Source organism: Malus domestica, chromosome 08, assembly GCF_042453785.1.
Source record: "Malus domestica chromosome 08, GDT2T_hap1".
In the NCBI taxonomy this organism is placed as follows: domain Eukaryota; kingdom Viridiplantae; phylum Streptophyta; class Magnoliopsida; order Rosales; family Rosaceae; genus Malus; species Malus domestica.
This window is the reverse complement of record NC_091668.1, coordinates 28109469-28136301: the sequence shown is the minus strand read 5'-3', so window position 1 is coordinate 28136301 and position 26833 is coordinate 28109469. Positions and strand designations below refer to the sequence as shown.

General features: G+C 37.6%; 4 protein-coding genes across 5 annotated transcripts; 1 reads left to right on the top strand and 3 right to left on the bottom strand.

Moving 5' to 3' along the window:
* Positions 1 to 348: 348 nt before the first annotated feature.
* Positions 349 to 3974, bottom strand: LOC114827041 (protein disulfide isomerase-like 5-2). The gene is made up of 5 exons (XM_029108528.2): positions 3465 to 3974; positions 3204 to 3307; positions 2738 to 3108; positions 1732 to 2039; positions 349 to 969 (listed from the first exon to the last, which is right to left on the bottom strand). Exons 1-5 carry the CDS (start codon positions 3693 to 3695, stop codon positions 652 to 654), a joined length of 1332 nt encoding a protein of 443 aa, XP_028964361.2. The 5' UTR covers positions 3696 to 3974; the 3' UTR covers positions 349 to 651.
* Positions 3975 to 4474: 500 nt separating this feature from the next.
* LOC103441831 (alpha-(1,4)-fucosyltransferase) lies at positions 4475 to 8811 on the top strand. Its single transcript, XM_008380542.4, has 3 exons — positions 4475 to 5109; positions 7852 to 8025; positions 8114 to 8811. The coding sequence occupies exons 1-3, from the start codon at positions 4636 to 4638 to the stop codon at positions 8681 to 8683; spliced, it is 1218 nt and encodes a 405-aa protein (XP_008378764.2). The 5' UTR covers positions 4475 to 4635; the 3' UTR covers positions 8684 to 8811.
* A 5833-nt stretch (positions 8812 to 14644) lies between these two features.
* LOC103441830 (transcription repressor MYB6-like) lies at positions 14645 to 16769 on the bottom strand. The gene is made up of 3 exons (XM_008380540.4): positions 16331 to 16769; positions 15716 to 15845; positions 14645 to 15637 (listed from the first exon to the last, which is right to left on the bottom strand). The coding sequence occupies exons 1-3, from the start codon at positions 16461 to 16463 to the stop codon at positions 15115 to 15117; spliced, it is 786 nt and encodes a 261-aa protein (XP_008378762.2). The 5' UTR covers positions 16464 to 16769; the 3' UTR covers positions 14645 to 15114.
* Positions 16770 to 18793: 2024 nt separating this feature from the next.
* Positions 18794 to 25883, bottom strand: LOC103441829 (O-fucosyltransferase 9). 2 transcript variants are annotated; one of them, XR_011583496.1, is made up of 10 exons: positions 25260 to 25857; positions 24729 to 24801; positions 24152 to 24219; positions 22827 to 22915; positions 21842 to 22039; positions 21468 to 21672; positions 21190 to 21357; positions 20235 to 20435; positions 19903 to 20093; positions 18794 to 19222 (listed from the first exon to the last, which is right to left on the bottom strand). XR_011583496.1 is itself a non-coding variant. In XM_017333972.3 (10 exons), the coding sequence occupies exons 1-10, from the start codon at positions 25629 to 25631 to the stop codon at positions 19042 to 19044; spliced, it is 1713 nt and encodes a 570-aa protein (XP_017189461.3). In that variant the 5' UTR covers positions 25632 to 25883; the 3' UTR covers positions 18794 to 19041. The 2 variants fall into 2 exon arrangements, 1 of the variants encoding a protein (XP_017189461.3); XM_017333972.3 differs by having other exon boundaries at positions 20268 to 20435; positions 25260 to 25883.
* Between the last annotated feature and the right edge of the window lie 950 nt (positions 25884 to 26833).

Genomic DNA, 26833 nt, shown 5'->3' with positions numbered 1-26833 from the left:
TCAATTTGATTGGTAAACCAACTCCACAAGCAATCTCAAAAACCGTCCGACGGAGTTGGCACCGGTGGTCAGAAGGCAAGACGGCAGCGTCGTGAAAGGGGCTGCTGTTAGCGCCACTTCCACTTATTGTTGTAGTATACATTCCTATTCTCCGGATATTATTTCAACCCTGTTAACTGGTTTGAACAACCTACCCTAGCTGACCCAAACCCGTCAGCACGACTCCTTCAGTGAGTCCCCGAAGATATGAAGTTGACCAATGCTTGGTAGTTTCAAGATTGGTGAAATATGTGGTACAAACAAAATCAATTCAATTTTGCTTGGACAATGACTGATGGCATCAGCAGATACAGAACGAAAAAGAGACGCAGTAGTGTTTATCGTGGTTCGGCACAAATTTGTGCTCTTCAAAGTAAAACAACACAGCGTACAGAATCTAACCAAGATAATGTGAACACAAAAGCTGAATTTCTATAAGGTGTACGCATAACAGTGCGCGGGAATTCATCGCCCTCTAGTCTCTACAAAATCATGGATGTTTCATACTCCACACTGTTTCCGGCACGCTGCACAGTTGCGTTTAATAAACTCCTTCGTTTTTCTTTGGCAGCTACCCCAATCAGATCTGGTTAGAAGTCCAAAAGGCCAACTCTAATCTTCCTTTTCTCCAGATCTGTGCTCTCTGCTTTCAGCCTCAACGGTTGAGCTTGTAGCGTGATCAACCTGGTCTCCAGTACGAGCCACAGGGGATTCGTCGTCTTCTTTATTGATTGATCGAATAAGCATCATTACTATAACCACAAAAACCATTATGTACACAGTTCCAATCCCTATAAATGAAGTCATAAAGCTCGCAAATGATGGACCGCCAATTCTTTCCTTTATTATTCTTCCTTCCTTGTATCCCTGTATAAACTGTGAGACTTGAGATGCCTGATCTTCCTCATCAATGCTTTCTGACCCATTTACCTATTTTACAAAATAACGTCAAGGAACATTACATGTTTTGAATTTATACCATCTAAAGCAGCAAAAGTCTCAAAAATACAGGTGAAATAGCTGAAACAAGGAAATCTTGAAGCGGCAAACATAACATCAATACACATGAGACGTGCTGAAACAAGAAGAACATCAGAAGAAACCAAAAACCCAAAGAAAAACCAAAGTTAACATCAACCCAGAGAGCTACAGAGCACCTGTCCAATCATGAAAATCCAGAGAGAGAGAGAATTCGTACACATGTTCACCCAAAACGACTTTCTCTTTGCCACTAATTTATATTTCCATTTTATATAATTAATCTATGTACTATGGGGGGACATTCACCTCTCCCAGACCCTGCGTAAAGCGGGAGCCTTGTGCACTGGGTACGACTATGGGGGGACATCAACGGTGGCCAGTGGGTGGATTGTAGCATTGTTGTTCTGAGAAATGGAACCCATCAATAAAAAGGAGGCTAAGGTGTGGATGGTGGAATTGTTGTTCAAAGAGGCTGTATACAAGGAAGGAAATGAAGACGGAAGACAATTAACCCCTCCCAAAAATCTTCCCAAAAGCAAACGCACTTCCCATTAGCAATCACAATTTTTCATCAAAACTAAACTTAGATATATAATGAATATCATACGGCACCGACGATCACAAAATATTTACTCAAAGATATGAAACATAGATTCACCAAAATTTAGCATGGAGATCTAAAGAATATACATGTCTTAACTAATCACTTACTGTAATGTACTCCTCCATTCGATCCCAGACAACCATTTTTGGTAGTTTCGTCTTCTTGTTGGCTCCAAAGGTATCAGCAAAGTCTTCCCACTGTTTGATCCCAACATAACCAAATACAAAGTCCCGATTTGCAGATGCCGCTGATTTTAAAATATTGATAAGTTTCTTAGACTTCTCTTCATCCTCATCTTCCACGATTGTCAAAACAATTTTTCTTTCATCATCACTCAACGACTTTAATGTCTCATAGTTTATGGGCATGGCCAAAGGGAACAAACTTTGTCTTATAAAATCTTCCAAAAACTCCTCTGCATATTCAAAAAAAATAAAAAGTAAGAGACAAAGAAGATGGCCAAAGATAGATGAGTCATGTTTGAGCTTTACAAAACATTTAATGAAGGTTCCTTCAACACCATGGCATAAATGGTATGCTCACATTAGAGAAAGTTTAACTTTGGAATGAAATTTGAGGGCAACTTCTAAACTCACCATGTGTCTAACTCTTAATAAACAGATAGCCATTGTCTCCGCATAATCTAACAGGCGAAAATCTAATAGGTAAATACACTAAAGTGAGGATGCAAAACGCTATTATCTTGTCTGGGACGGTTGTGTGTGTATGTGGTTTTTGGGGGGGGAGGGAACTATTACACTCATCTTCCCTCTTCATTTTTTGAAGTAGAAGCTTTCACTTGAAGAAGGTGCGTCCTTGGGTTTTTGTCCACGTCTCAAGCATAAAAGTGACTAAGGCAAGAATAGGGTGCTAACGAAATGGCATGAAAAGCACTCTCACAAAGCTTACTCAACCACACCTATGACTTCATGTCTAAATGTATTCTTCCTTACAAAAAGACGGATTCTATAAGCAATGCAAGTTGAAGAAATGCTTGTAAATTTGCAATGTGATGTATCATTATGACTTGGAAAAAGGTCACATTGATGTACAAAATACATATTTCAATATACTTAGTGGAGAACAAGGACTGATCAACCAAAAAAAGCTAACCTTCAAAGGGGCCATAGAAGATGTTGCGCTCATCATACGTTGGATGAAGGGATGCCAAAGCAGGAACCTTGTCAAAATCATACAACACCATTACATCTTCGGAGAAATCCTTTGCAACCGAAAACCATGCCTTCTTTTTGTACTTTATTGCTACCTTCGATACCAAAGACTCGTTCAACCCAAAACCAATATATATAGGAAAGTAAGTGCCAGCAGCCTGGACAAATTCACTTATAGCAGAGTCTGATTCAAGTATGGAAACATCAGGAGCTGCAAACTTCTTCAGATAGCGAACGAGCGATTCCGCTTTCCTGGGTCCATTGTATTCCATGGGAACACCGTGCATAAACAGTTTGAGGGTCGGATATGCACTATAACAATAATCAAAACAAAATTAAAAATTAAAATTAAATAAAATTCTGACTGGCAATGGACATAAAAGGGATTTGAAGAAACAGGATCATACTCGATTTCGAATTTTCGAGCTACAGAGGTGAATTTGTCAGCATTAAGTTTTGCAATCGCTACTGGGTGTTTCAACCCAGCAAGCAAGGGGGCAGCTGCATCCAACTACATAAATTCAATTTGTTAAAATCTAAATAAATAAATAAATCCTAATTAACATGTGTGAATTCATCATCAAAATTAACATGGATGGATCATGGATGGATGGAGATGGGATCGTTGAAAATTATGATTTTAGAGAGAGAGGGGGAGAGAGGGAGACCTGAGGAGAGAGACGCTTGCAGTGGCCGCACCAGGGGGCGTAGAAATCAACCAAGACCAAGTCCAAGGCGGAGATGGCGGAATCGAAGTTGGAATCGTCGAGCTCCAACACCGTCCCGTCCACCGCCCACGACGACGCCGCTGCTGCTGCCGGCGAATCTAGTGCTGCTAATAATATCAGAAGCGCCCAACACCACAACGGCCTTACGCGCATGCCCATCATCCTCCCCATCGTCTTTCTTGTTTATTTGATTTCAGTTTTACAGTCTTTTTTTTCTTTTTTTCCTTTTTGTTAAAATATTATGAACGAAAATATCGATATTACAAATTTGTGGTGATATGAATGCATATTTTGAAACTTTACATCGGTTGTGTTTTATAAAAATAATAAAAGTTTAAAATAAAACATTAGGAGTTGTCAATAGTTGGCTTAGAGGAAATATAAGAGTTTTTTTTTATATTTAACTGATGTATCATAAATATTGACAATATCTATCGATTTTATTTTAAGAGTTATCTGGTATGGTTGAAGTTAGAATTCACTTACCATTTTCATATCTTTTACGATTTTTTTATGAAAACATTGACAATATCGAGATTATTCAATTAGAAATTTGAGGAATTTTAATAAATTTATACATTCATGGATTTTTATAGAGTTTAATTGATATGTAAACAAATTTTATATAAAATTTTGATTCAATTCTGTTGAAATTTCACATGAAGATGTGAGATTTATAAATACTTAAAATACACTACGAAATCTCTCAAATTCCCTCTAATTTCTCAAATTTTTCAAATTCTTTAAAATCAATTTTTAATTAGGTACACTTGAAATATTATAATTTTTTTAAATCATAATTAAATATACTCGTATTTCTAATAATTTTAATAAATTCATAATTGAATATGCTTTAAATTTCATATAATCACTTACCGTGAATTGAATTTCATTCATTAAAACAATTAAAATATCTTAAAGTCTTAATTGAATACACTGCTAAACATGAATGTTGTTGGAAAAGAATTGGAATCTTCTGCAACCAAAGCTTAAGGGCCCTCTCTGTGCTTTGTTTAGTTGAGTGAGACACGTGTCCTTTGACTTAAACTGACTCTGGTGTCTCTCTTTACAGGAGGAGAGAGGAGCAACTGCTAAAATTACCGCCGGTAATATGCAGTTAAAGCCCTTCAACTCCTTCACCATCGCCTTCATGATGAGCGGCGCCTTCTTCATCCTCTTCTTCTGCAGCTTCCTCGAATTCCCTCCCATATCGACCTCAGTCCAACCCACCAACGATCCCACTCCGTCCCTCACCAATTCCGCACCCGACCCGTTTACCCATTTGATCGGCGCGTTCAGGAAGTGGGATGCCCAGGTGGGTTGCCCCCGTTTCAAAGAGAAGCACAACCAGCAGCTGTTCCCGAAAAACTCTTCTTCTCTGCAGCAAATTCGCGGCGAATCGGAATGTGGGGAGGCGAAACCGGAGCATGTTAGCGTGTTGGTGAAAGGGTGGACTTGGATTCCTGATAATTTGGATAATTTGTATTCGTGCCCGTGTGGGTTGAGCTGTTTGTGGACTAAATCTTCGGTTCTTGCTGACAAGCCTGATGCTTTGCTGTTTGAGACCACTACACCTCCCCTTCAGGTACTCCATTTTGTTTTCTTAATGTTGGGCAGTAATTGGTTTCGATTTCTTCGTGTTATATATGTGTGTGTGTGTTTCTACATGTGCATGGTTAGCTAGTTATTATTCAGATCATGATTATTGATATAATGTGGTTAAATCTTGAAGGAATTTCTTCCTTAGTACTAATTTATAGAGTGAGCATATGGAAATGGAATGTTAAACAGAAGTATTGTATACAGTGGCTGATCTAGGAAATTTTCCGTGAGGTCGAAATGATGCCCCAATTTTTCTCCTTTGGAACGTTGCTTCCTTGAACTTTTTTTCCCAAACATTTTGGGGGGAATTGTTGAGAAACACACCAGCAATGAAAAAGAAAATACCTAAATTGTCTAATGGGTAGAGATCGAACTGGTGTGGTAGCTTGACTACACGCTGTTCCTCTTTTTATCCGCCACAGATAGTAGGAAGAAGACTCGGCCTTTTCCATTTTTTCCGTGTTGGGCTTATGGGAGGGAGGAGCAAAGGTCTATAATCGATGCAGGTCAAGAGCTATATACGTATTCAGTTTCTTGTGGTTCATGCTTTTACATGATTAACTCCTATATGGAAATTTTCCAGGGTGAATAAACAACTTGTATTTAAGAGCTACTTGCTTCTTTTACTTGGAAAGAAGCAATATAATTATTACTACAAGATAGGGAAAGGAGCTAGACCACTATGGTTACTGCCTTGCGTTAGCACTTTGCACTTCCATGATATACTTGCAGTAGCGCTATGTAAATTCCCTTGAGTGCTTGTAGGCAACAGTTTGTAATGGCACTCTCCATTGTCTTGCGATTATGCAATGGGATTCTTTTTATTGTTGGTAAATGCAGTAGGAGTTTGAGTTCTGCAAACGCTTTACCAATGTTTTCCTTGTTTAATACACTAGGATAAGTAGGCTTCTCCTCTTACTTTTTCCCAGAAGACGAGGGATTCATCATACAATAGAACCTTAATGATGGATTGAAGAGTGCGCTTGTGAATCTATAGTGGAACTAGATAATTTATCCTGTTTTTTGTGTTTATACCGCATTTTGTAACTCGTATAGGGAATTACAGGCCCAACCCTGTTCATATGAAAAAAGGATTACCGCACTAGACAGGGCATTCTTAGTGTATCATGCTTTGATCAGACTAGATGAGTGGTGTTCTAGGAAGTTTTTTTGTTCAACTGCCTTTCTTTGTATCTTCACTGTAGGAAACTACTGATTTACCATAAGATGTTCATACCCTAGGAAAATTAATGTCCCAATTGTAAAATCATATAAATGATAAATACGTTCTCTAAAAATTGATAAATGAAATACATTCTTCAAAACTGGAAGTGTATACTTTGTTTATCTTTTCTGATAGGAAATACAAGTCGTATTCGTAAAATTGGAAGGATACAAAATTGTCCAGTAGGTTGGAAACTTTTGTAAATTCTATATTCTATAAGCTGAAGGGTTGCCCTACTGATCTTTCTTTTACTTGGGAGCAAGTGCTTGCTATCTAAGAATTTTTTTATCATCAATTCGATGTTTTCATCCCACTATACTCCTGCTAAAGACATATGTGCAAACAATCAATTTCGATTACCTATTAATGGGGGACTTGCAAGCGGATACCCATACATGTAGCCTGCACGATTGAGATATGACTATGCTCAGCATTTCTCTGAATGTATGTAATGAGGTTGAAAGATAACTGGACCTTTAGTAGTTACTGTGCTTTGATCTTATGAAGCAAACTGTTGAGGAAAGCAAAGTTAATTTGGGATCAACATTTGATGTGTGTCATTGTTGGCTTTGATGTGATGTAATCTTGTGGGTTATTTGGTAGAGCTGAATAAGAGGATCTTCAAAACTTACTTGATCGGTGGGGTTTGATCACTTGAGCGGTAGATAGAAATACATCCATATATCATCAAGGTGATGGGTTTATATGATGTGTTATAAAAACCTTTTGATGTTTTTATAAATAAGAAAACTGCGTCGTTTGTCCTGGATTTTGTGTTTATAAAATATCACTCAATTGGAAGTTAGACATGTCTATTCAAATGGTTTGGGATTTATCTAGATTGATATATGGATGTATTGAGACTGTTTATGAAGCATTAGAACTTCAGTGATGGGTTATTTGAGGGATAGAAGTGCCATGTGGGGACATAAAGCAGTGAAGTGATTTAGCTGTAAGTGGCAGTCTCATGCTATGAAGTTAAAAGTGTCACGTGGGGTCGACATAACCCAGTGAGGCGAATTAGGTGCACATAGCGATCACTTTAGCCCTTGCTTTTGCAACAATATCACTTTTCACCTGGATTTCATTCCCTTTTCCATCATACCCGGAGTAATGTGAGACACAAAGTGAAAGTCCAGGGAGGGAAAGTGATTAAATTTCAAAAGCAGGGGGTAAAGTGATCCTTCGGGTATGTTCAAGGGGAATTTTGATAAGGGTTTACGCCTTTAATATAAATGACCTTTTTATTTTAGTTCATTTTTCATTTCTTACTTTGGTTTTGGACTTCTTTTTCTTCCTTTTCTGGCATTATATTTGTGTTCATCTTCATTTAATTCAATAGCATTCCTTCTTCTGTAAATGATTGTACCGGGTTAGAAAGCTAACCTGGGCAGTAATCTTGCTACAGCCTTATCTTGCGCATTATCTATGTACATTGTTTTGGTATGTCGTTTTCAAGGTCTACTCCATTCTCCTTAAAAAAAAAATTGGTTCTGACAGAGACGCACTGGAGATCCACTTCGTGTGTACATGGATCTTGAGGCTGGCAGGAAGCGATCTGGTGTTGAGGATGTATTTATAAGTTATCACGCCGAAGATGATGTGCAGTCCACCTATGCTGGTGCACTCTTTCACAATGGTCGAAATTACCACGTGTCTCCTTATAAACAAAAAGTAAGGACTTGACTCTCTGTTCTTTATACTTATTTCTGTTCATCTCTCTGTCGCATGATGTACATTTTCTATGGAATTTTATTTGAAGGACACACTTGTTTATTGGTCATCATCGCGCTGCCTACCTCAAAGAAATAAGCTTGCCCACAAGCTTCTCAGCTTACTACCCCACCATTCATTTGGCAAGTGCTTGAACAACGTCGGCGGCTTGGACATGGCCCTTTCTTTCTACCCCGAGTGTGCTAGTGATACTAGTGTCACCCAAAAATGGTGGGATCATTTACATTGTGCCATGTCTCACTATAAGTTTGTTCTTGCCATCGAAAACACAATGACAGAGAGTTATGTGACGGAGAAGCTATTTTATGCCCTAGACTCTGGGTCAGTTCCAATCTATTTTGGTGCCCCTAATGTCTGGGACTTTGTTCCTCCCCATTCGATAATCGATGGCACTAAATTTAGCAGCTTGGAGGAATTGGCATCTTACGTGAAGTCCCTCGCCAGTGACCCAGTTGCGTATGCCGAGTACCATGCCTGGCGAAGATGCGGGGTAATGGCGAATTACGTTAAAACCCGAGCATTGAGCCTTGACACATTACCATGCAGGCTCTGCGAAGCTGTTAGCAGAAAAGGTGGGAGAAATGGAAGAACCAAGTGAAATTGCTATGGTTTATGTATAAATTGTATACAGGCGCAGCTGATAGATGTATTAGTGAAAAGAAAAGAAAAGGAAACTGGGATTTATTATAAAAGAAATTAACACGTACTCATTTTTCATTTGCTTTATTTTTTTGTCAAAACCAGTTTTGGCACTATTTTTTTGCCTCAATTTCAAATTTAGTTACTGTTTAGGGCAATTTCCCTGTCGACCGTGGACGAAAACAGATGACTCTCCTCACTATAAAGAGAGATCATTCTCTCACAGTTAGGTTTCTTATGATCTCAGATTCTCTAATCCATTATTAGAACTCAGTCACGATTATGCGTAAACTTTTGTATTATGAAAACTCAGCACAATTAATGAGAACTCCTTTATCCTCGTAGACGTTGCGCAAAATATGGTGAATCACGTACATTATGTGTTTCCTCTCCCATCTATATCTCTTTATACATTATCTTCACTTAATGGTTGTTACGTTGGCCACAAACTCTATTGGGAGTTTAATTATTTCTATTCACATCCAGCGAAAAAGAAGTAGACTACTTTATAGTTTGACGACCTTAGACTACTTTATAGTTTGACGACCTTACTTTGAAATTTTGGTTCTTTCCACCCGTGTCATATGGAGGGTGAGCAAGGCTACGAGTGTAGTCCAATAACTAAATATTTATGTGTAGTTGTCTTGCTTAATCATTCACTTTTCTCCTAGATATGTTAGGTTTCAACATCCTCTATATGTATTGAAACCTTTTATTTTATCAAATTATCGTCAATCTTAACGTATGGTTAGATGGTTAAATGATTAAGTGTCCATTCAGAATGGGCACCAGATGCCTGTTAATTTTGTCGTGCCGATGAGAGTTGGCATACATTAGACTGTCGTATGTATCGAAGCCAAATGCCAACAGATTTAGGTGCACGTAATGTGGCTTTTCCCCGACTTTCTACAACAGACACGTACTTACCAAATAAAATGGTCAAATAAAATAGAATAAAACTTGATGTGGTCTCAAAAGTACCAAGTGGCCTCAAAAGTTTCCAACGATTTGATGATTTCGAAAGGCAACAAAGGTAGTTGGCCTTTCTAACGTCACCTCTCGTACCAACCTCTACCAACCATGCATTTGCACTCTCTCTCTCTCTCTCTCTCTCTCTCTCTCTCTCATAGTCATTGATGTGCATGTCAGGCTCAAAGCTCACTTGGAAATGAGTAGGTATACAGCTCTTTCTTTGATATATTACTTATAAATAGGAATGATCGCGTCCTTCTCATTTTAACTTTTCGGTTTTCATTCTCATTCTACAATTTTGCCTAATAATTAGAATTTACATTTTAAATACCCTCTGAAGACTAGCTCTAGGAAAATTAACTCTACTAACATTGTCAAACTTTTGGTGTTTAAAAGAAAACATGGTTCAATCTATTTATTGAATAGCTATTAGATGACTAAACAACGGCGGAGTTAGGATTTCATATACGGGAAGCTTTTCACATACATAGGTAATTTAAAATCAAATCATGAGAGATTGAAGTAATTTGCATAAAATTTGAAAGACCCTAAATTCAATAGAGAGAACTAAAAATATTGTACAAACTGTTGACCCTAAAAACTACCAAGCCTACGTAGTGCGCAAGCCGAGTAATTAATAAACTAACTACGTCATTCGATTGTATGCAGGCGTGCCAACTTGTCGGCCGAGGAGTAAAATGTGTTGATGTTGCGTTAAGTGTGCTGCTGACTTCTTGATCTCGCGACTGCGGCCGAGGAATGAACACGTCTCGGCCTTCAAGTTCTAGAGCTTGAAGACAAGGCTACTAGTTCTACGAAGTTCACAAATCGTTTGCGCCTGATTCGGTCACAGTGGTTATATTCATTAAAGTATAAGCACGCCAAATCAACACCAGACTATATGGGCACAAGTACTCAAAACAAATGTTCGTCTTGATTGTGAAAGTGGTTCGACCGTCAGAATGCCGAACTCTAAAGCTTACTTGTGAGTATCCAATCATAAAACAACTCGGCATTCAATGTGATGAGCCCTAGTAAACTGTAACACCTCACCTCGTCGAAAAGGCTAATGAGATGACCTCTGCCAATAAAAACCCGAAAGTTTTTCTCGACCGAGACTTGGATAGATTACCAATCGGACTCGACGCAGTGCTATTTATCCAAACTAAAGGTGTTCCGCAGTTGGCTGGTTCTACGGCGATAGTATTGTTTATCCAAACTGAAGGTATCACCGGTTGCCTTCACAGTGTTGTTTATCCAAATTGAAGATGTGTCGGCGGGAAAGGAAAATAAAAATCTCAAGGTTGTTGAGAGGTTTCGCAAACGCAAGGGTTTGCACAGGGCAGTTTGTGTGTTGAATTGAAGTGGGCCTCTATGATGTCCTCCTCCCTCTATTTAGAGTAGCCAACCTGCTTCCGATCGAATCCCAATCATTCTCAGATTAGAACTCATTTCCCCGATCCAACCTTATCTCGGCCAATCCTACTCCCACTAGGACTTTGAACTCAACCCCTTATCAGGCCGCATTCAATCCCAAACTTTAACATCCTTATCTTGTCGAAACTCCTTCTCGTAATAGGACTTACCCACATCCCATAGATTCCCAATGGGACACGGCAAGCCTTGACTATGCGGCCCATGAGACGGATGACCCCCAACAACTCCTAAGCACGGCCTCTGGGCCGAGAATACCAAACTTGGCCCAAACCAATATTTTGGGCCTAAACACAAACCTAGAAACTCAAATATGAGGTAAAGTGTAAGCATTTAAAATATAAGTTAAAGCTAAAGCAAAGTTGGTATAATTAGAAGGGGAAGTGAAGAATGCGCCATCATAAGAGGGATGGAGAGAAAAATGAAGCCTAGCCTGTAACGAAAAAAAGTTTGGATTAAGAACACACTTGAATTTTAAAAGTATTTGATTGATATGCAACAACAACATCTGTTAGTATTGCAAGAAAAAAAAGGCATGATGGGTCACAGACTATTCTAGTTCCTTAGTGGCTTTGCTCATGTGACTAAACAACTTTAAAGGTAATTTGTCATTTCCATATGGATGATCTTTAAAGGTAATTTAAAAGTAAACGGTTTTTTTTTTCCTGAACAAATGATAGTATATGGGGTGGGATAGGGGATAGGCTAAGCCTCATAATTGACTAATTATAATAATGTGGTTCAAATTTATCTTTGACGAGAATCGAACATAAGACCTCTCATTTACAAATAAAGAAGAATATCACTATACTGTAGTACTATGCGGTAGAAAGTAAACGATCTTATCATCAAAGGATATTTCAAGATGAGAAAGTAAAACAAAAAAAGTCTAAATGAAAAAATTGCTTGTATTCTCTTATAAATTTTATATAATATTGGATAAATAAAAGAAAATTTGAGAATTTGAGAGCACTGAATCAAAGCAGGCCGATGTTGGCTGCGTAAAGGAAAGTTTGATGGACGAGGTTACCTACGAACCTCTTAAGACAAAAATTGAAAATTAGGGTTTGAGTGGTTGCATGGTTTCGTGTACCTCTCTCTCTCTCTCTCTCTCTCTCTCTCTATCTCTCTCTCTCTATAGGTTTGTAATGTCAATCGGGGCACGAGGGATGCAATGTTGGATTTCACTGCAAATTAACGATCCACCCCCTCATGCAATCTAGCTAGGTTTCCAAGTTCTAATATCATTTTTTTCAATTTGTTTCTTTTTGTGTTGAGATATCATTTCTCAATTATTGAGCGTCACCCACCAAACTCATTATCAAATTAAAATTTTTATTTAATTTTACAATAATGATAATTATATTATGTACACCACATTTTATGATATAACCTAATTTGACAATTAATTGAGAGTAATGATATACACGCTTATTTTTACTTCTCGCACATACCTCTCAAATTTCAACTATCGGATCAAATAAATTGAAAAAGATCAGTAGCCAAAAAATTAATAAGGTGTGTGAACAATAATTTTATCTCAATAGATGCTGATTAAATATACTATTTTATGTATCACAATGTGTGACATTAAAATGTAGTTGAGACACTTAACTGATCATTTTGATTTGGCCCGAAGTGATTCAATGACTGGAAGCGAATTCTAGATTCATATTTCACACAACACGTATTACTTTGATTTCTATAGTTGATGAATCAAATGATATAGACCTCTGTGAGTCTTTTTAGTGCCCAAAACCATGACCAAGCCACCAACTTTATCTCTTTTAAAAAAAGAAAAAAAATCATTTTGACCGTGGACTCAGTCTTTGTTTTCTCAGTGTGATCATTATTAAAACTTGGTGCACATGCAAATTTGCAACAACATCTTCTCTCTTTAGTGATCTGACTCACCCCACCACTACCAACCCTTAACTACCAAACTGGTTATTTTATTTTATTTCTTTCCCGCAAGGTTCCTATTATTTAACAGGAGATCGGTTACCTACCTTCTAAACATATCACATGTACATCTTGTTCCCTTTTCCTTCCTCCTCCCACGAAATCCTAACGACTGGGACCCAATTTCTAAACGGATAGATGTTATGTAACATCGAATAATCCTTTTGAGTTTGGATTATTTGATGTTACATAACACTTATCTGTTTTCTCGTCCTATGTGTTCATTTGAATTATTATTATTTACTTTTTTTCTTAACATTTTGATGAACAAAGAGTTTATTAAATCTTTGTGTCTTATGAATAACACTTTGGATCCTTTTGTATATATATAATTATAAATGTAGTATAACTAACTTTACTTTCCACCAAATGGTATGCATTGCATTGCATTGCCATGCCTGGATTGCCACCAGATCGAGACATTGAGTTCATTATTGATCTCTTGCCTAGAAGTTTGGAACTGATCGATATTTCTCACAACTTATCGAATGACACTATCTGAATTGAGGGAATTGAAGGTTCAATTGCAAGAGTTAGTTGACAAGGGTTTTGTGCAGCCAAATACTTCTCTATGTGGTGCTCCTATGTTGTTTGTGAAGAAGAAGGATGAGGGCATGCGGTTGTGCATTGGTTAACGATAGTTGAACCAGGTGACAATCAAGAATCGATACCCTCTTTCTAGGATTGATGATTTGTTTGATTAGTTGAGAGGAGCTCAAATTTTCTCTAAAACTGACTTGAGATCGGGATGTCATCAATTCAAGATTCGTGTGGAGGATATTCTGAAGATTGTTTTTTTGAACACGGAATGGTCATTATGAATTTCTTATTATGCCTTTTGGTTCTGCACACTTATGGATTTGATGAATAGGGTTTCCAACCTTATTTGGACAAATTCATGATAGTCTTTATTGATGATATACTTGTGTATTCGAAGAGTGAACAAGACCATTCTAGGCACCTTAGGCTTGTGTTGGAAAGACTAAAAAGGAGAAGGTTGTATGCTAAGTTTAGCAAGTATCAGTTTTGACCTGAACATTAATTCTTTAAGCCATGTTATTTCTGTCGAAGGAATCTTTGTTAATTGTTACTTATAGCCCCTATATATGATTTGATGTTATGAAAGTCTAACTGAAAATTATAGCCTACTAGAGAGACATTAGTACTACTTGAACCGAAATTATTCCGCACTATGTGGTGTGTGAGTCAAATGCACATGTAGATGTAGTATGACAATCTTGCATATACAAATAACAATTATTGAATGACCAAACTTGAGTCATTCTTGGCATGATCTCTCAACAACTTTTATTATTAATTTTTTTTAGTAGAACTATAGCGTTTGGTGGATTAGATGGATAGTTATTAGGGGTGAGAGTAATCGGCAGAGATCGAACAAACACCAGGGTGCAAAGGCCATCTGCTCAATAAACACATTTTAAGGCATGTAGAAAACATGTTTTGGTGTTACAATAAAAATAAAAAAATTATCTCTTTTTTTACATATTTTCAGAAGTGGGGTTCGCTAGTTAAAAGAGATAACTAAATGAAATTTCAAACATATAACTTCCTGTAATAAGAACAACTTACATAAAACAGATACACTGTTAAATGACGTCTCAATACAATAATATTATGTCACATCAAGAAAAACTTACACATGAGAGACAACACGATACCTATTCCATATAAGACATTCTTTCCCACTAAAAAAATGAAGATGTAAATGTTAAATTTGCATCTGTTGCTCTTAAAGAGCCAAAACATGAGAAATCTAATTCAAACATATGTAAATCTGGATTTTCAAATGATAATTGTTCTTCCAAATGTGTGTCTAAGATGAAGAGAAAAAAGAAAAAGAAAATAAATAATAAAATGGCGCTATGAATTCAAAGCAGGTCAGTGAAATCTGTAGAAGCCATTGTTACTACTACACTGACAATTTCTGCATGCTTCGCTGCTCTGAAATTCAACCTGGCAGCACAAACACACCGCCTGAGCCACCGCCGACGACTGCACTTTTCAAAAAAACAGATGATTATTATTACTATTAGGAGGAACTATGATCTGCTGTAGTCTTGACTCGGCCGAGTTCCCAGACGACGCCCGAGTTGGCTTGGACTGAAACGGCTCTAACCCAATTGAAAGATCCAAGTTGAGATCACCACACTTGTATTTCTGCTGTTGTTGTTGTTGGTCTTCTTCGGTTGTGGTGCCGCTGCCGGTAGCGGTGGAGCAATTGGCCTCCGATTCTATTTTGTAATTGTAGTAGTCCTGCTCCATCTTGGGGTGCTTCAACAATTCAATTTTGCTGTGGTTGTTGACGGGTTTATGATCAAACAACACGGAAGACGGCGGAGGACGGTTTCTCAAGCCCAAGCGAGAGGCGGGAGCAGTGGAAGTGGCGGTTGTTGCTTGGTTAAGCGGGCGGTGGGTTTGAGGGTCGAGGCCGCGACTGATGAGATTTCGCTTGACGTGAGTGTTCCAGTAGTTTTTAATCTCGTTATCGGTTCTTCCCGGCAATCGCGCCGCAATCAACGACCATCTACAGAAACACAGTCCAATTTCAAATCAATATGATTTATTCTGTCAGAAAAAAAAACTGGGTGATCTGGTTGCTTACTTGTTTCCCAGCAAGCTATGAAGCTTGATGATGAGTTCATCTTCTTCCTGTGTGAAATTCCCACGCTTGAGGTCGGGGCGGAGGTAGTTTATCCATCTCAATCTGCAACTCTTGCCGCACCTAAGCAACCCTACAAAATCATACATGAAGAAAAACTGAATTAATTATATGATATAGATAGAGGAATATCGAGGACAAGTGTAATAGGTGCATCCGTCGACAAAAGGAGCAACCTAAGATGATCATCTCATGGCTATTGAGAACGATGATTCTATTTCTCAATCTTTCTGACTTGCTCTTACGGAACCAAGGTCGAAAAGATTGAGAGTCATTCACAACCATTGAGGAAGGAATCCTCGAAAAGTTAAGGATTAGTAATCCTTTTTAGAAAGCCCTGACACAATTGAAAGATTGCCTCTTTATGATCGAAAAGTTCCGAGTTCATAGTCATAAATATGGCCTATTTGCAAAGTAAAAATAAGGCTATATCCGATGAACATTCCTCACCCCCGACCCTCACAAAGCTGAAAGCTTGCTGGCTTAAGTCGCCCCTTTTTAGATAGAGGAATATTGAATTGAAAATGAATAGTTGGATAGATGGATGAGTTTACGTACCGGCGGCTTTAGGGAGGGAGCGCCAGCAACCCTCGCCGTGTTGGCGGATGTAGTCGATGAGGCGCTGGTCCTCCTCTTTCGACCATGCCCCTTTGTTGGTGTGAGCTTTCTCACAACAAGGTGCTCTCCCCATCTATTTCTTCTTCTGAATCAGATACAATACAACAGCAGCTACAACAGTGACTCTGTATGTATGTGTATATAAATATATATATATATATATAGAGAGAGAGAGAGAGAGAGAGAGAGAGAGAGAGAGAGAGGAAAGGAGAGAGATTTTGTGGTGTTTTGTTTGAAAGAGGTGAAAGGGAGAAGAAGCAACAGAGACAGGGAGTTTTGGTTTGGTGGACGAAGTGGAGAAAGAACGAGATCTATATGTAAGAAGAAGACAGAAAGATTACTGATATGAGAGGGGAGAGAGAGAGAGAGAGGAGAGAGAGAGGAGAGAGAAAGTTGGAGGGTTTGATTTATCAGGTGGGGAGGGAAGGATTTGACCGAGTTGGTGAAAGAGAAAAGTGGTTAGTGGTTACTGATACGGTAGAAATTTTTAGTTGGGATGGTAATACGGATGGTACATCACGTGTTTTTATAAAAGTGATGAGAAATTTTATGTTATAAATTATTAACTTTTTAAAACACATATCATTCCATTTATATAATAATATGTAATGTACCATCTCGTATGATAGCCACACTAAAAAATCTCTCATGGCTCCATTTTGGTAGGTAGCTCTACTTTTACGTCACATTCCTCCCCCTTGTGGGCTCTTCTTTTCTATTCACAATTCACACCATCTATCCCTTTTAAGAACTTTTTAGACATAGAATTACGCTATTAACGGTTGATAGGTACTCATATAAGCGTGATTCGGAATTTCAAATCAATCAAACACTTCATATTCTTCCATATGGGTGTCTTGTTTCTCCAATTACATTTCTTCTTTTTAAAACGTGATATTAATTTGAAGCTCTCCGATTTATAGTTAGGGCTTTTCAACTCGAGTGGTACATTAGTTTAGTTCAGATTAACCGGTTTAATTCTCATTTTACTATATAAAAACTTCTAATTAATAATTTGTGGGTTATTTAAAAACGGAAAAAGATTTTCCTATCAAGATAGAATACTCTAATTATTCGTATCTCACTTATCACTTTAATTCACTTAATTTATAAGATAGAAATACCGCAAAAATAAATTCGTTATATGAAATTTTTTCTCCATAAAACAAAAACACACTCCATTAGGACAATTTCATAATTGCCCCTGCCACCTAAAATTTCAATTCATGTGGGCTGAGGTTTCCTTATCCTGGTGCCTTAATCCAGGGGCTTATATGCCTATTAGCCAATAGTCTTATCTTAATTTATACCATAATATTAAAATTTGGGAACAAATTAAAGGGGAATTTTGTTAGTCATATTTCGGCTGGTTGCTTATCCATCTCCATTTCCATCCTCATATGTTATGCTATTCCCTCCCACAGTAATTATATTTTCAAAAGCATCCTCAAAAGAAATAAAAGTTTTCTGTTTTGTCAAAAGGAGGATGGAAAAGGTATCAAGTTGAATATTGGGTAATTGGGAAAGGATATAAATTAGGTCAAAGTATCTGTGGATATATAGCAAGAAAAATAATGTTAATCTTATCACATTTTAAACCGTATATGCCTATATGGTAACGCATGATATGGCAAGTAGGTGGAATCATATAGATTTTAACTAAATTTTGATTTTATCTCGTTCAATGTTTATTGTATGGAAAACGCTAGCAAAACCTCTGGTGGTTTACCAAAATGGGGCTTCAGTAGCATTCTTATCAAATATTTCATGTGTCACGTCATGTGGTATTAAAATTGGTAAAAACCAAAGTGTGAATAACTAAATTTAAAAAAAAACAAATAAAAGAACAAACCAACTACAAAAAATGAATTTTTTTTTTTAGCGAAAAGAATTGTCACAACAATTACATACCAAAAGACTATGCTGTCTTACCTGTATCTCATACTAAATTACAAGCTATATTTAGAAAAAATAAAAACATAAAAATAATATAAAATCGAATCAAATCCAAAATTAACTTCCTAAATAAAAATATAAATTTCAACTCATGGTAAAAAACAAGAGTTTGCCAACAAGAAAATTGACAAGCAGATGTAGATACAGATTGTGTTAGGCAAACAGATAGATGGATTACATACTTAGGCATAAGCAAATGCCGAAGTTAGATGTAGATTGCCGATGCCAAAGGTGTAGAAGCAATGCAGATTCCGAACGTCGACAAATCCAGATGCAGATGCAAATTCCGAATGCCGAAGCTACGCAGATTTCGAATGTAGAAAAATGCAGAACATGCAAATGTAGACGCTGATGTTGGGGTGTATGAAAAGAAAGCATATGAAGTTCTGAACGAAAAATAGCGGCACCAGATGCAGACAGTACCTCAGTACAACGAATCAAAGCATATCAATAAAGGAGAAGATTTGATTGATGCAAAGAATTTTCCCTTGATCTGTTATTGTACATATACAATGAATTGAGTAACACACTGCTGATTGGGCAGAGTTAATCGACCGAAAGAATCAAGACCTTAGGATACATTCCCCCTCCACTCAACTGAAAGAACAATTTCTCAACTTAACTGAACGACGTTATTTTTAATGATACAAAAAAATTACAGGTGAACACAAAAATCGTAACCCTAACAAATAATTTTATGTATTCAAATCAGTTGTGTTAATTAAGTTACCGCTTATATTTGTGGCTTCTGCTTCTTTACACATACAATCTGGCATGGGAAATGTATACAGTGACGCACTGGGTTTTTTCAATTCAAAACCCTTCTGGTCACTGTGGCGAAGCATGTCTTGCATCTGCCGTTCGAAATCTTCCCATCTGCAATATAAGAAATACGAATGAATAAGAATGCTTAAGTTGTTTTTCTACAATGCTTTTTAGTGCAAATAAAGGACCACTAGGTGGAAGCAAAGCAAATTATATTCATGTTGTTTGTCTATAAATATCATTGGTTACCCCATTTTTGTTTGATAGTTAAATTTGTTGTCATATGCTTTAAACATCCATCGTGCCCCTTTTTATTTGCTAGGTACATCTTGATATATCATGTTTACGACAACCATACCAAACCCATTACAGAGAACACCGAGGTGCTTGGAGTTAACACAGGTCAAACAGAAAAGGGGTCGTTTGATAACAATTTCGTTTTCAGTTTTTAGTTTTTAGTTTTGGGCTTGGAAGGTGTAATGCATGGTAATACCAAAGTGTAGAAAGACAAAAAGAGAAACAAAATGTTTAAATGGTGCAACTATTAAGATTGTTTTTGCATTTCAATGGAGATTTAACTTCTGCAACATGCACAACTTAAAATGTAGAAAGACATAGAAAGCAAAGATGCGTCCTTAGGTAACCTATACTCAGCAGAGTGTTAAATAATGTGGTCTTTTTCTTTTAATTAGGTACCACTGCACATGTTTTAGGTTACGTGGATGAATCCCTATTATTTGAAAGTGTGAAACTGAACAGATGATCAAACTAACACTTCAAGCACAAGTTACCTGATATTAGGATCATCAAATAAGAGTGCTAACTTTCTTTTATCAGGCTTGATTGTCTTTGAATGTCCTCCATAGAGATACCGCCTGTGACCCATCAAGAAGTGGGGAAAATTTCCTCCCTGAGTGGTAACAAATACTTCACTGTGGAGGCAAACCGTGTAATCAAGAGCCGCCAACCTAGATAAATGGCCCTACATCAGAAAAATTTAGCATTGAAAAAATTAACTTGACGCTAAGTCTATTATTATATCAAAAGGAGCAAATTTAGGTGAATGGACCCTACTGCAGAAATGGCATAATAAAAATTGCATTAGTTTGAAGCTGACGCGTACTTAGTTGGAGATGTAATTGCTCCCAAACGATACCTTAAAAGGAGCAAGTTCTTCTGCAGTTGCCAATGTGTCTTTCATTTCCAAGCGTGGAAACATCTGTTTAAGAGGAGACATGTACTTCTCCGCGTTATAAATGTTTCCTGCTGCAATGTATACTGAGGTGGCATTGTCAAACCCCATACCCCTGAGCATCATTCCTACCTACAGCACCAAATACTTCATTACTCACCAAGGTTGAGAAACAATTCAAATACTAATGCTTATTATGATGAACTTTAGCTGTCTGTTCTGTACTTGGTCCAGCCATGGCCAGACCAGCTATCGGACAAAATTTGACCATGTTCATCCAAAATAAAAATCAATCAAAATGTATTAGTCAAAACAATACTGATGATGTGGCATTAACATTTTGTTTATTTAAACAGAATAGAAAACCTTCAGGGAAAAAAACAGTCCCCATGCCTCTCTGCCAAAGTCCTCTTCCCACCACCTCCACCAAAACCAAAAACCACCGTCCAGCAAAAGAGACGCAATCTATCTAAACTAATCTCCAAGCCCTCTTAACTTCCAAAATCTTTCAGAACAATCAGATTTTCATTTATACGCAAAAAATAAGAGTCCAGTGTGTTTTCTTTTGTTGTTATAGTTCACAGTAGTTAAATGTAGTAGCAGAAGTAGAAAATATCAGCAATAGATATTACAACATTGAGCAAGAGTTTTTTTTTTCAAAGAAATTTAATTAGGGAACTGTTATTGGCACTTCAAAAATCTCATTGTGGACTCCTTACAAATGTATTTCTTTCTAAATATATAATAAATATATAAAGTCTGGAGTGCAGAATGTGAAGTTTTAAAATATTTTTCAAAAGCCCAAGTAGCAGAACCTTTATATATAACCGGGTAGGACAAGATTTCAGAGCTTAAATTGAAATGGATAGAAAGAATAGCATTATACCTCTAACGGAGTTAAAGGGCACTTCCCATCCACACGATTTGCACCTGGCCTAATTACTCTACCCCTTCTCCTGAATTTTCCTCTCCAACTTCTTTCTCGAGCAATATCCATTTCGCGTTTCTCTTCCTCCCCGCCATCATATTCACAGCACGAAAACGCTACCATGTCCTTTGACAAAGAGATAAAAACAAAATTTATAAATTGTTCATTTAAAAGAAATTACAGTCACAGAAGAAATCAGAAATGATTCATTTAAAGGGATAACAAAAATTACACACCTCTTCAAACCGAAGATGCACTGAAACGTATTTCCCCCCGCTGTGGGAGCTACTTTTAACCATCCGTTCAACCATTTTATCTGCAAGCATTCTTATAGAACTTGAAAACCTCAGTGCTTCAAAATTGGCAAAGCATCTAAGCCTTTGGACCTTTGAAGGAACTGCATAAGCCAATCTGTTGGAAAAGGGTGCAATGCGCACGGCCCTGCAACATGGGTTGAGAGAAACTATATATAGCTGTCACATACAATGTAACACAAGGCCATGACTCAAAAGTAAAGAATTAAAGAGTAAAACACATCATAATATAGATATAGAAAGATAGAAAGAAGAGAAAAACCAACTAGAAACAACAATACAGGTAAGGCACATACCCCATTTGCTCCAACTTTGGGAGGACCTTTTGAAGATAATAAGCTGAACTTGACCAACCTTTCACTCTCAGATTCACAATGTTGCTTATATTATTGTCAAATCGCTCCAGCATATCCCCTGGGAGCTCCCTAACCACATTCACTTGATTTCTGAGAGCATGGATGAAGTAATCTTCATCAAATATGTTCCCAAAGTGACTGCAACAAGTAGGAAATAAAATGGTCAATACCTTGAAACATCAAAACATGACAAGTTTTCAATAATTTAAACTTTTACTGCCATGCTTTACATATATTCTCAGTGGTCAGATTTCAAAGCTTAGGACCTGCGAGACAACCATGCTCCAATCAAAAGGTTGCCAGGTCAAATTGTATGCTGTATCCAATACACATGCAAACCCTTTTTTGTCAACTAAATCCATTATAAGCCATTATATGGTGTTATCTTTTTGGCTGAAAGAAGACCAAGGTCTAATGAAGGGGGAGGGGAGGGTCACATTTGAGCTCTCCCTCTATATGAAGTTTGCTACAACCCAAGCCATAAGTAACTAATAATTTTTAACATGAACTTGGTAAGGACAAAAAGACCGATACAGAATTACTATGATCCAATTTTAAACTTAATTCATTTAAGAAAATGGAGAAGGAAAAACAGAGAATTATAGTAAATAACTCCCTTACTTGCGGCCTACACCGACTTCAAACGAAGAATTCCCATTTGCTAAGTTATATTTTTTATTCAAAATATGCATCAGCCAAAGTTTGGTAATTCATATTGAACCAAATAGTTCAGATAAGGCGTTTTAGCAGTTGTCAACTTGTCATGGCTGATTCAGAAACTAAGTTAACCTAGTTATACATTTTCTGAACGAATCATGCTAAACTATTTAGAACGACGAATAAAATAAAAATCTCATGTAAGTGGTAATGAAGCTGAGCATGATGAAGATCATAATCTTAATGGTACAATAACTTAAGTAATCACCTTGAGTCTTTCCAGACACTATTTAGATGAAAAATTGGAATCAGAAGCGTTGCATTCAATAGTCCAGCCACAGCAACTGCATCACAAATCTATAATGAAGTCATGAAGAAAACTGTCAAAGAAAAAGAAAAGGAAAAATCGGATGCACAAGACATGTTTTTGACACAAGTTACTATTGTCAACTATTCATGAAATTCATGCACAATCTTTTTGTCCAAGTCCAAATGTAATTTGATGGAACAAAATGACAACTGCACTCTGTAAATTACAATAACACGGATGGTTTTGGTCTCGCAGGAATATCATACAAATAAGTGAGTTGAAATACATATATATATGAAGGAAAATACAGGTTTGGTGGACAGTGCAGCATGTTATGTTGGCAGACTGACATCTAGACTATTGATCATGGAGATTCTTGTTCAAATGTCCGATTTCAAAGTTTAACAAGATAACATACCATACATCTAGCAAGAGAACACAGCCCAATATATATGCATGTGTTGCGTGTGTCTAACAATATAAAAAGCAATATTGCATGACAAGTTGATAAGTTGATAATCAAGTTGTTACAAATGACAGTCCAACAACATATCATGTTAAAAGAAAAACAGAATTTCACACAATAATATATCTCTACAGTTTGTTTCTCCTACGTGACAGCAATGCACAAGAACAATGTCCGATCCTTCATTTCGTTTTCAACTGTATATATAGAATCAGCAGTCTACAACCCCACAACTGCAAACACGTGGGTGTGTGTCAAGCCTAGTCAAAAAGCCAAAACATTCATACCAAGGAAAACTAGACAAAATTCCTTGGTGTTGCCCAAACAACACGCTTCGGCCATATCTTGGAGTATAGCTTTCACTTTGTAAAAAATTAAATTTTGAGGTGAACTCTACTTATTGGTCTTTGCCTGTCAATTACTCTAAGGTGATTGATATCTTTATGCAACGATCAAAACCACAAAAAGAATGACAAAATATATTCAAAGCAACCCAACCTTAAAAAATGGAAAACTAATGAAAAGGGCTTGAAAACTTTGAGTTTTAATGATAAGGACAAAAAAAATGGTAAAATGAATAGTAGCGGGTTTGACTTTTTAATGTAAAAATGTGGTTTTTCGTTAAAGTAAACAGTACCGTGGGCTTTTCGTTAAAACTCCCTAAAAAAAGGAAAACTAATGAAAAAAGAATCCAACTACAACACATAGATCACAAACCCTAACCATGGCAGCCACCCAAATCAAGAAAGATTGATACAAATCAACAAAGCCATACCAATCAAGAAAATGAATTCAAGTAATGTGTAATCACACCTACCGATAAACGTTGCTGGTTCAATCCACCATTTGCTTCAATTATAAATAAACCATTCGACTCTGGTAGTCCTGTAACCCGTCCAAATATTAAAAAAACAACAGTTAGTTATTCATTTAGTTTTTAACAACCACATAATTATTCATTCTATCTTCCAAAAATCAGGATAACTGAAATTTAGATTTAAAATTCCTGCCACATTGACTTGCTGAAAACATACCATATTCTGTTTCAAACACTTTTTTATAAGTATTTTGCCACACAGCATAAACATGATGTTAAAAAGGTGTAGCTGAAGTATAATTTTTTGGGAAACATTTGTGTATAGTTGTGCGAACACAAGACCAGGTGGCAGGGTGTTTTCATTTTCGAACAAACCCTGTTTGTGCACCCTTCCACCATTTACCAAGTACGTGTGGTGATAGACTCTTTACTGGCATTTGCAATCCATATTAATTCTGAAGCATCATCTCTACACGATTTGAAAATTCTGGGTAGCCAGTACGATAAATGTATCCATTCGATATTTCATATACATCATTCTCAGTTTCATTGTGATCTTCATATGAAAAACCCAAACCTTCTTCTGGAGTATCGTTGGTAATACAGGGCTTCCAAACTTGCCGCACTTTTGAATTCCACACCGTCATCAACTGCATAGTTTTCATATCAGCATACAGTCAATTCAAATTGTTCACATTGGCTATAACCATCAAATTCGCAGAAGTGCATAAGTAACTATCTAATTGAGCCCCAATAAGAGGTTTCCCTGAGGAGCTACCTATCACAACAATTTCATATAAAGACAGTAAATTTCTATACCAGAAGTGATTCGATTGATGAGCACATGGTTCTTTTCCATCTGCCGATCAAACAACATTGCGTTCTTTTTCAAAATTAGTAACTCACAGTCAGATAAAATTACCCAAATCAGTAGACCCTAATACATAACAATAGATAGTGGACAGCAATGCATATCAAACTTAACACAAGCATGCACATAGATTAGCAAATGCTCAGTTCGTCAAGAATTTACATAAACAAAACAAAATGGTGCATTTTGAATCCTCCACCCAATCGAATCGGAAGAAGTTTGCAAGAATTCACTCACCAAATTGTGAGTGTGATTGCCCTCAGCCTGCATATAAGGCCAAAGCCTGTGAAAAACCTGAGGGCTCCTATACACCGAGCCCGGCGGCGACCGCTTACTGACCACAACAACCGCATTCTTCAAGCTAACTACATCGAAGTTCACCGAGCCCATATACAACAGCATCCCCGAAATGTACAACAATGGAGCGAACAAAAGCACGCCTCGGCGCTTAAAAACGACTGAGATGAGCAACACCACAACCTTCTCCACAATGCTCTGCTTGGGCCCTAGGCCGGCGCCCGCGTTCTTGTTTCGGCCGTGGCGGCAGCGGGGGGAGGACGGCGGGGAGCAGACGGGTCGGGAATTGCCGAGCCGGCTGTAGCCGTGCATTGAGGAGTAGGGGAGACTCAGGGTTCTAGAGATCGGGGGGCAGAGGGGAGTCGAGATCTGATTGCGAGAGGCGAGGATGAGAGATTTTTCAGTCGACCGGGAAGACGGGTACGTTTCGCCGGCGAACTGAAAAATGACGTAACATGAGAGAGTGTGCGTGGGAGGTGTGGTTTATTTATTGGGGAAGAGAGAGAGAAGATAATAAAGGAGAGCGCGTGGGAGGGGCGTCGGCTGGCTGCAATCACGGGAGCTGGAGATGCCAGCTCTGACTTGATGAAGATGTGAGTGGGTGTGGTTTCAGGTGGGCCCTTGACGATGTGACTTGATGGACTCTTGAGTTGTTTTTGTTTTTGAAAGTATGAACTGTCGTGTCAAAATTACTAATTTTTTTATTTAAAAAAAAAGCTTATTATGTGGCTAATCTGATTTCTCATTTTTTAGGATACCGTTTGGTACGTGAGACAAGAAGGAACGGAGTGGAACGAAGCGTTCCGTCTCACGTTTGGTGCGTCTAAAACAGATGGAACGCGTTGTTTCATGGAACGAGTTTTGGGTGAATTTTCATTCCACCTCACCCCCTAGAACGACTCGTTCCACGTCTGTGGAACACAAAATTATAACATCTCTCTCCTTCTTCTTCCTCCTTGTTTCCATCCGAGGGCATCTTTGCTCCATCTCCGTTCCTTCTCGTCCTGTCCCGTCCCATCTGCATATCAAACGATACCTAGTGAAACGGCTCTTTGGGGTAGATAACTCCACATTGTAATTATATATACTTATAATTTTTTTGTAATTATATAGAGGAAATTGTAGCAAAGGTTTTCAACTTTAATACAATTAGAGGAATGGTCCCTCAATTTTATTTCCATGACTATTGGTCCCTCAACTCGTCAAAATATGTAGCTATAGTCCTTTTCATTAACACCGTCAATAGTTCTGTTAAAATCAGTCACATGAGGGGCACATGATACTGACTGTAGGGGCAATCAAGGAAACATATTATTTCCCTTGGGTTGGAGTCGATCAAACGCAACAAATGGGGGTTGGATAGGGTTTTGCGATAAGGGTTATATGAGTTGTTTGAGTGTTCAATCCCTCCAAAACTGATAATACTCAGTGCACTTGGGTTTGCAATTGGAAATTTGGGTTTTTTAAGGTTCGATTTCAAGGTTAGTTTAGCAGAGGATGATGAAGTTGTGGGA

Coding starts and splice junctions, on each gene's coding strand:
- LOC114827041 (XM_029108528.2), bottom strand. CDS start 3,695: ATGGGGAGGATGATGGGCATGCGCGTAAGGCCGTTGTGGTGTTGGGCG. Junction 3,308..3,464: donor GCAAGCGTCTCTCTCCTCAG/GTCTCCCTCTCT, acceptor GAATTTATGTAG/TTGGATGCAGCTGCCCCCTT. Junction 3,109..3,203: donor GCTCGAAAATTCGAAATCGA/GTATGATCCTGT, acceptor TTATTGTTATAG/TGCATATCCGACCCTCAAAC.
- LOC103441829 (XM_017333972.3), bottom strand. CDS start 25,631: ATGCACGGCTACAGCCGGCTCGGCAATTCCCGACCCGTCTGCTCCCCG. Junction 21,673..21,841: donor CCAAAGTTGGAGCAAATGGG/GTATGTGCCTTA, acceptor CCCATGTTGCAG/GGCCGTGCGCATTGCACCCT. Junction 20,094..20,267: donor AAGAACTTGCTCCTTTTAAG/GTATCGTTTGGG, acceptor TTTCTGATGTAG/GGCCATTTATCTAGGTTGGC.
- LOC103441830 (XM_008380540.4), bottom strand. CDS start 16,463: ATGGGGAGAGCACCTTGTTGTGAGAAAGCTCACACCAACAAAGGGGCA. Junction 15,846..16,330: donor CTCCCTCCCTAAAGCCGCCG/GTACGTAAACTC, acceptor ATGATTTTGTAG/GGTTGCTTAGGTGCGGCAAG. Junction 15,638..15,715: donor CATAGCTTGCTGGGAAACAA/GTAAGCAACCAG, acceptor GTGTTTCTGTAG/ATGGTCGTTGATTGCGGCGC.
- LOC103441831 (XM_008380542.4), top strand. CDS start 4,636: ATGCAGTTAAAGCCCTTCAACTCCTTCACCATCGCCTTCATGATGAGC. Junction 5,110..7,851: donor CCACTACACCTCCCCTTCAG/GTACTCCATTTT, acceptor TGGTTCTGACAG/AGACGCACTGGAGATCCACT. Junction 8,026..8,113: donor TGTCTCCTTATAAACAAAAA/GTAAGGACTTGA, acceptor TTTTATTTGAAG/GACACACTTGTTTATTGGTC.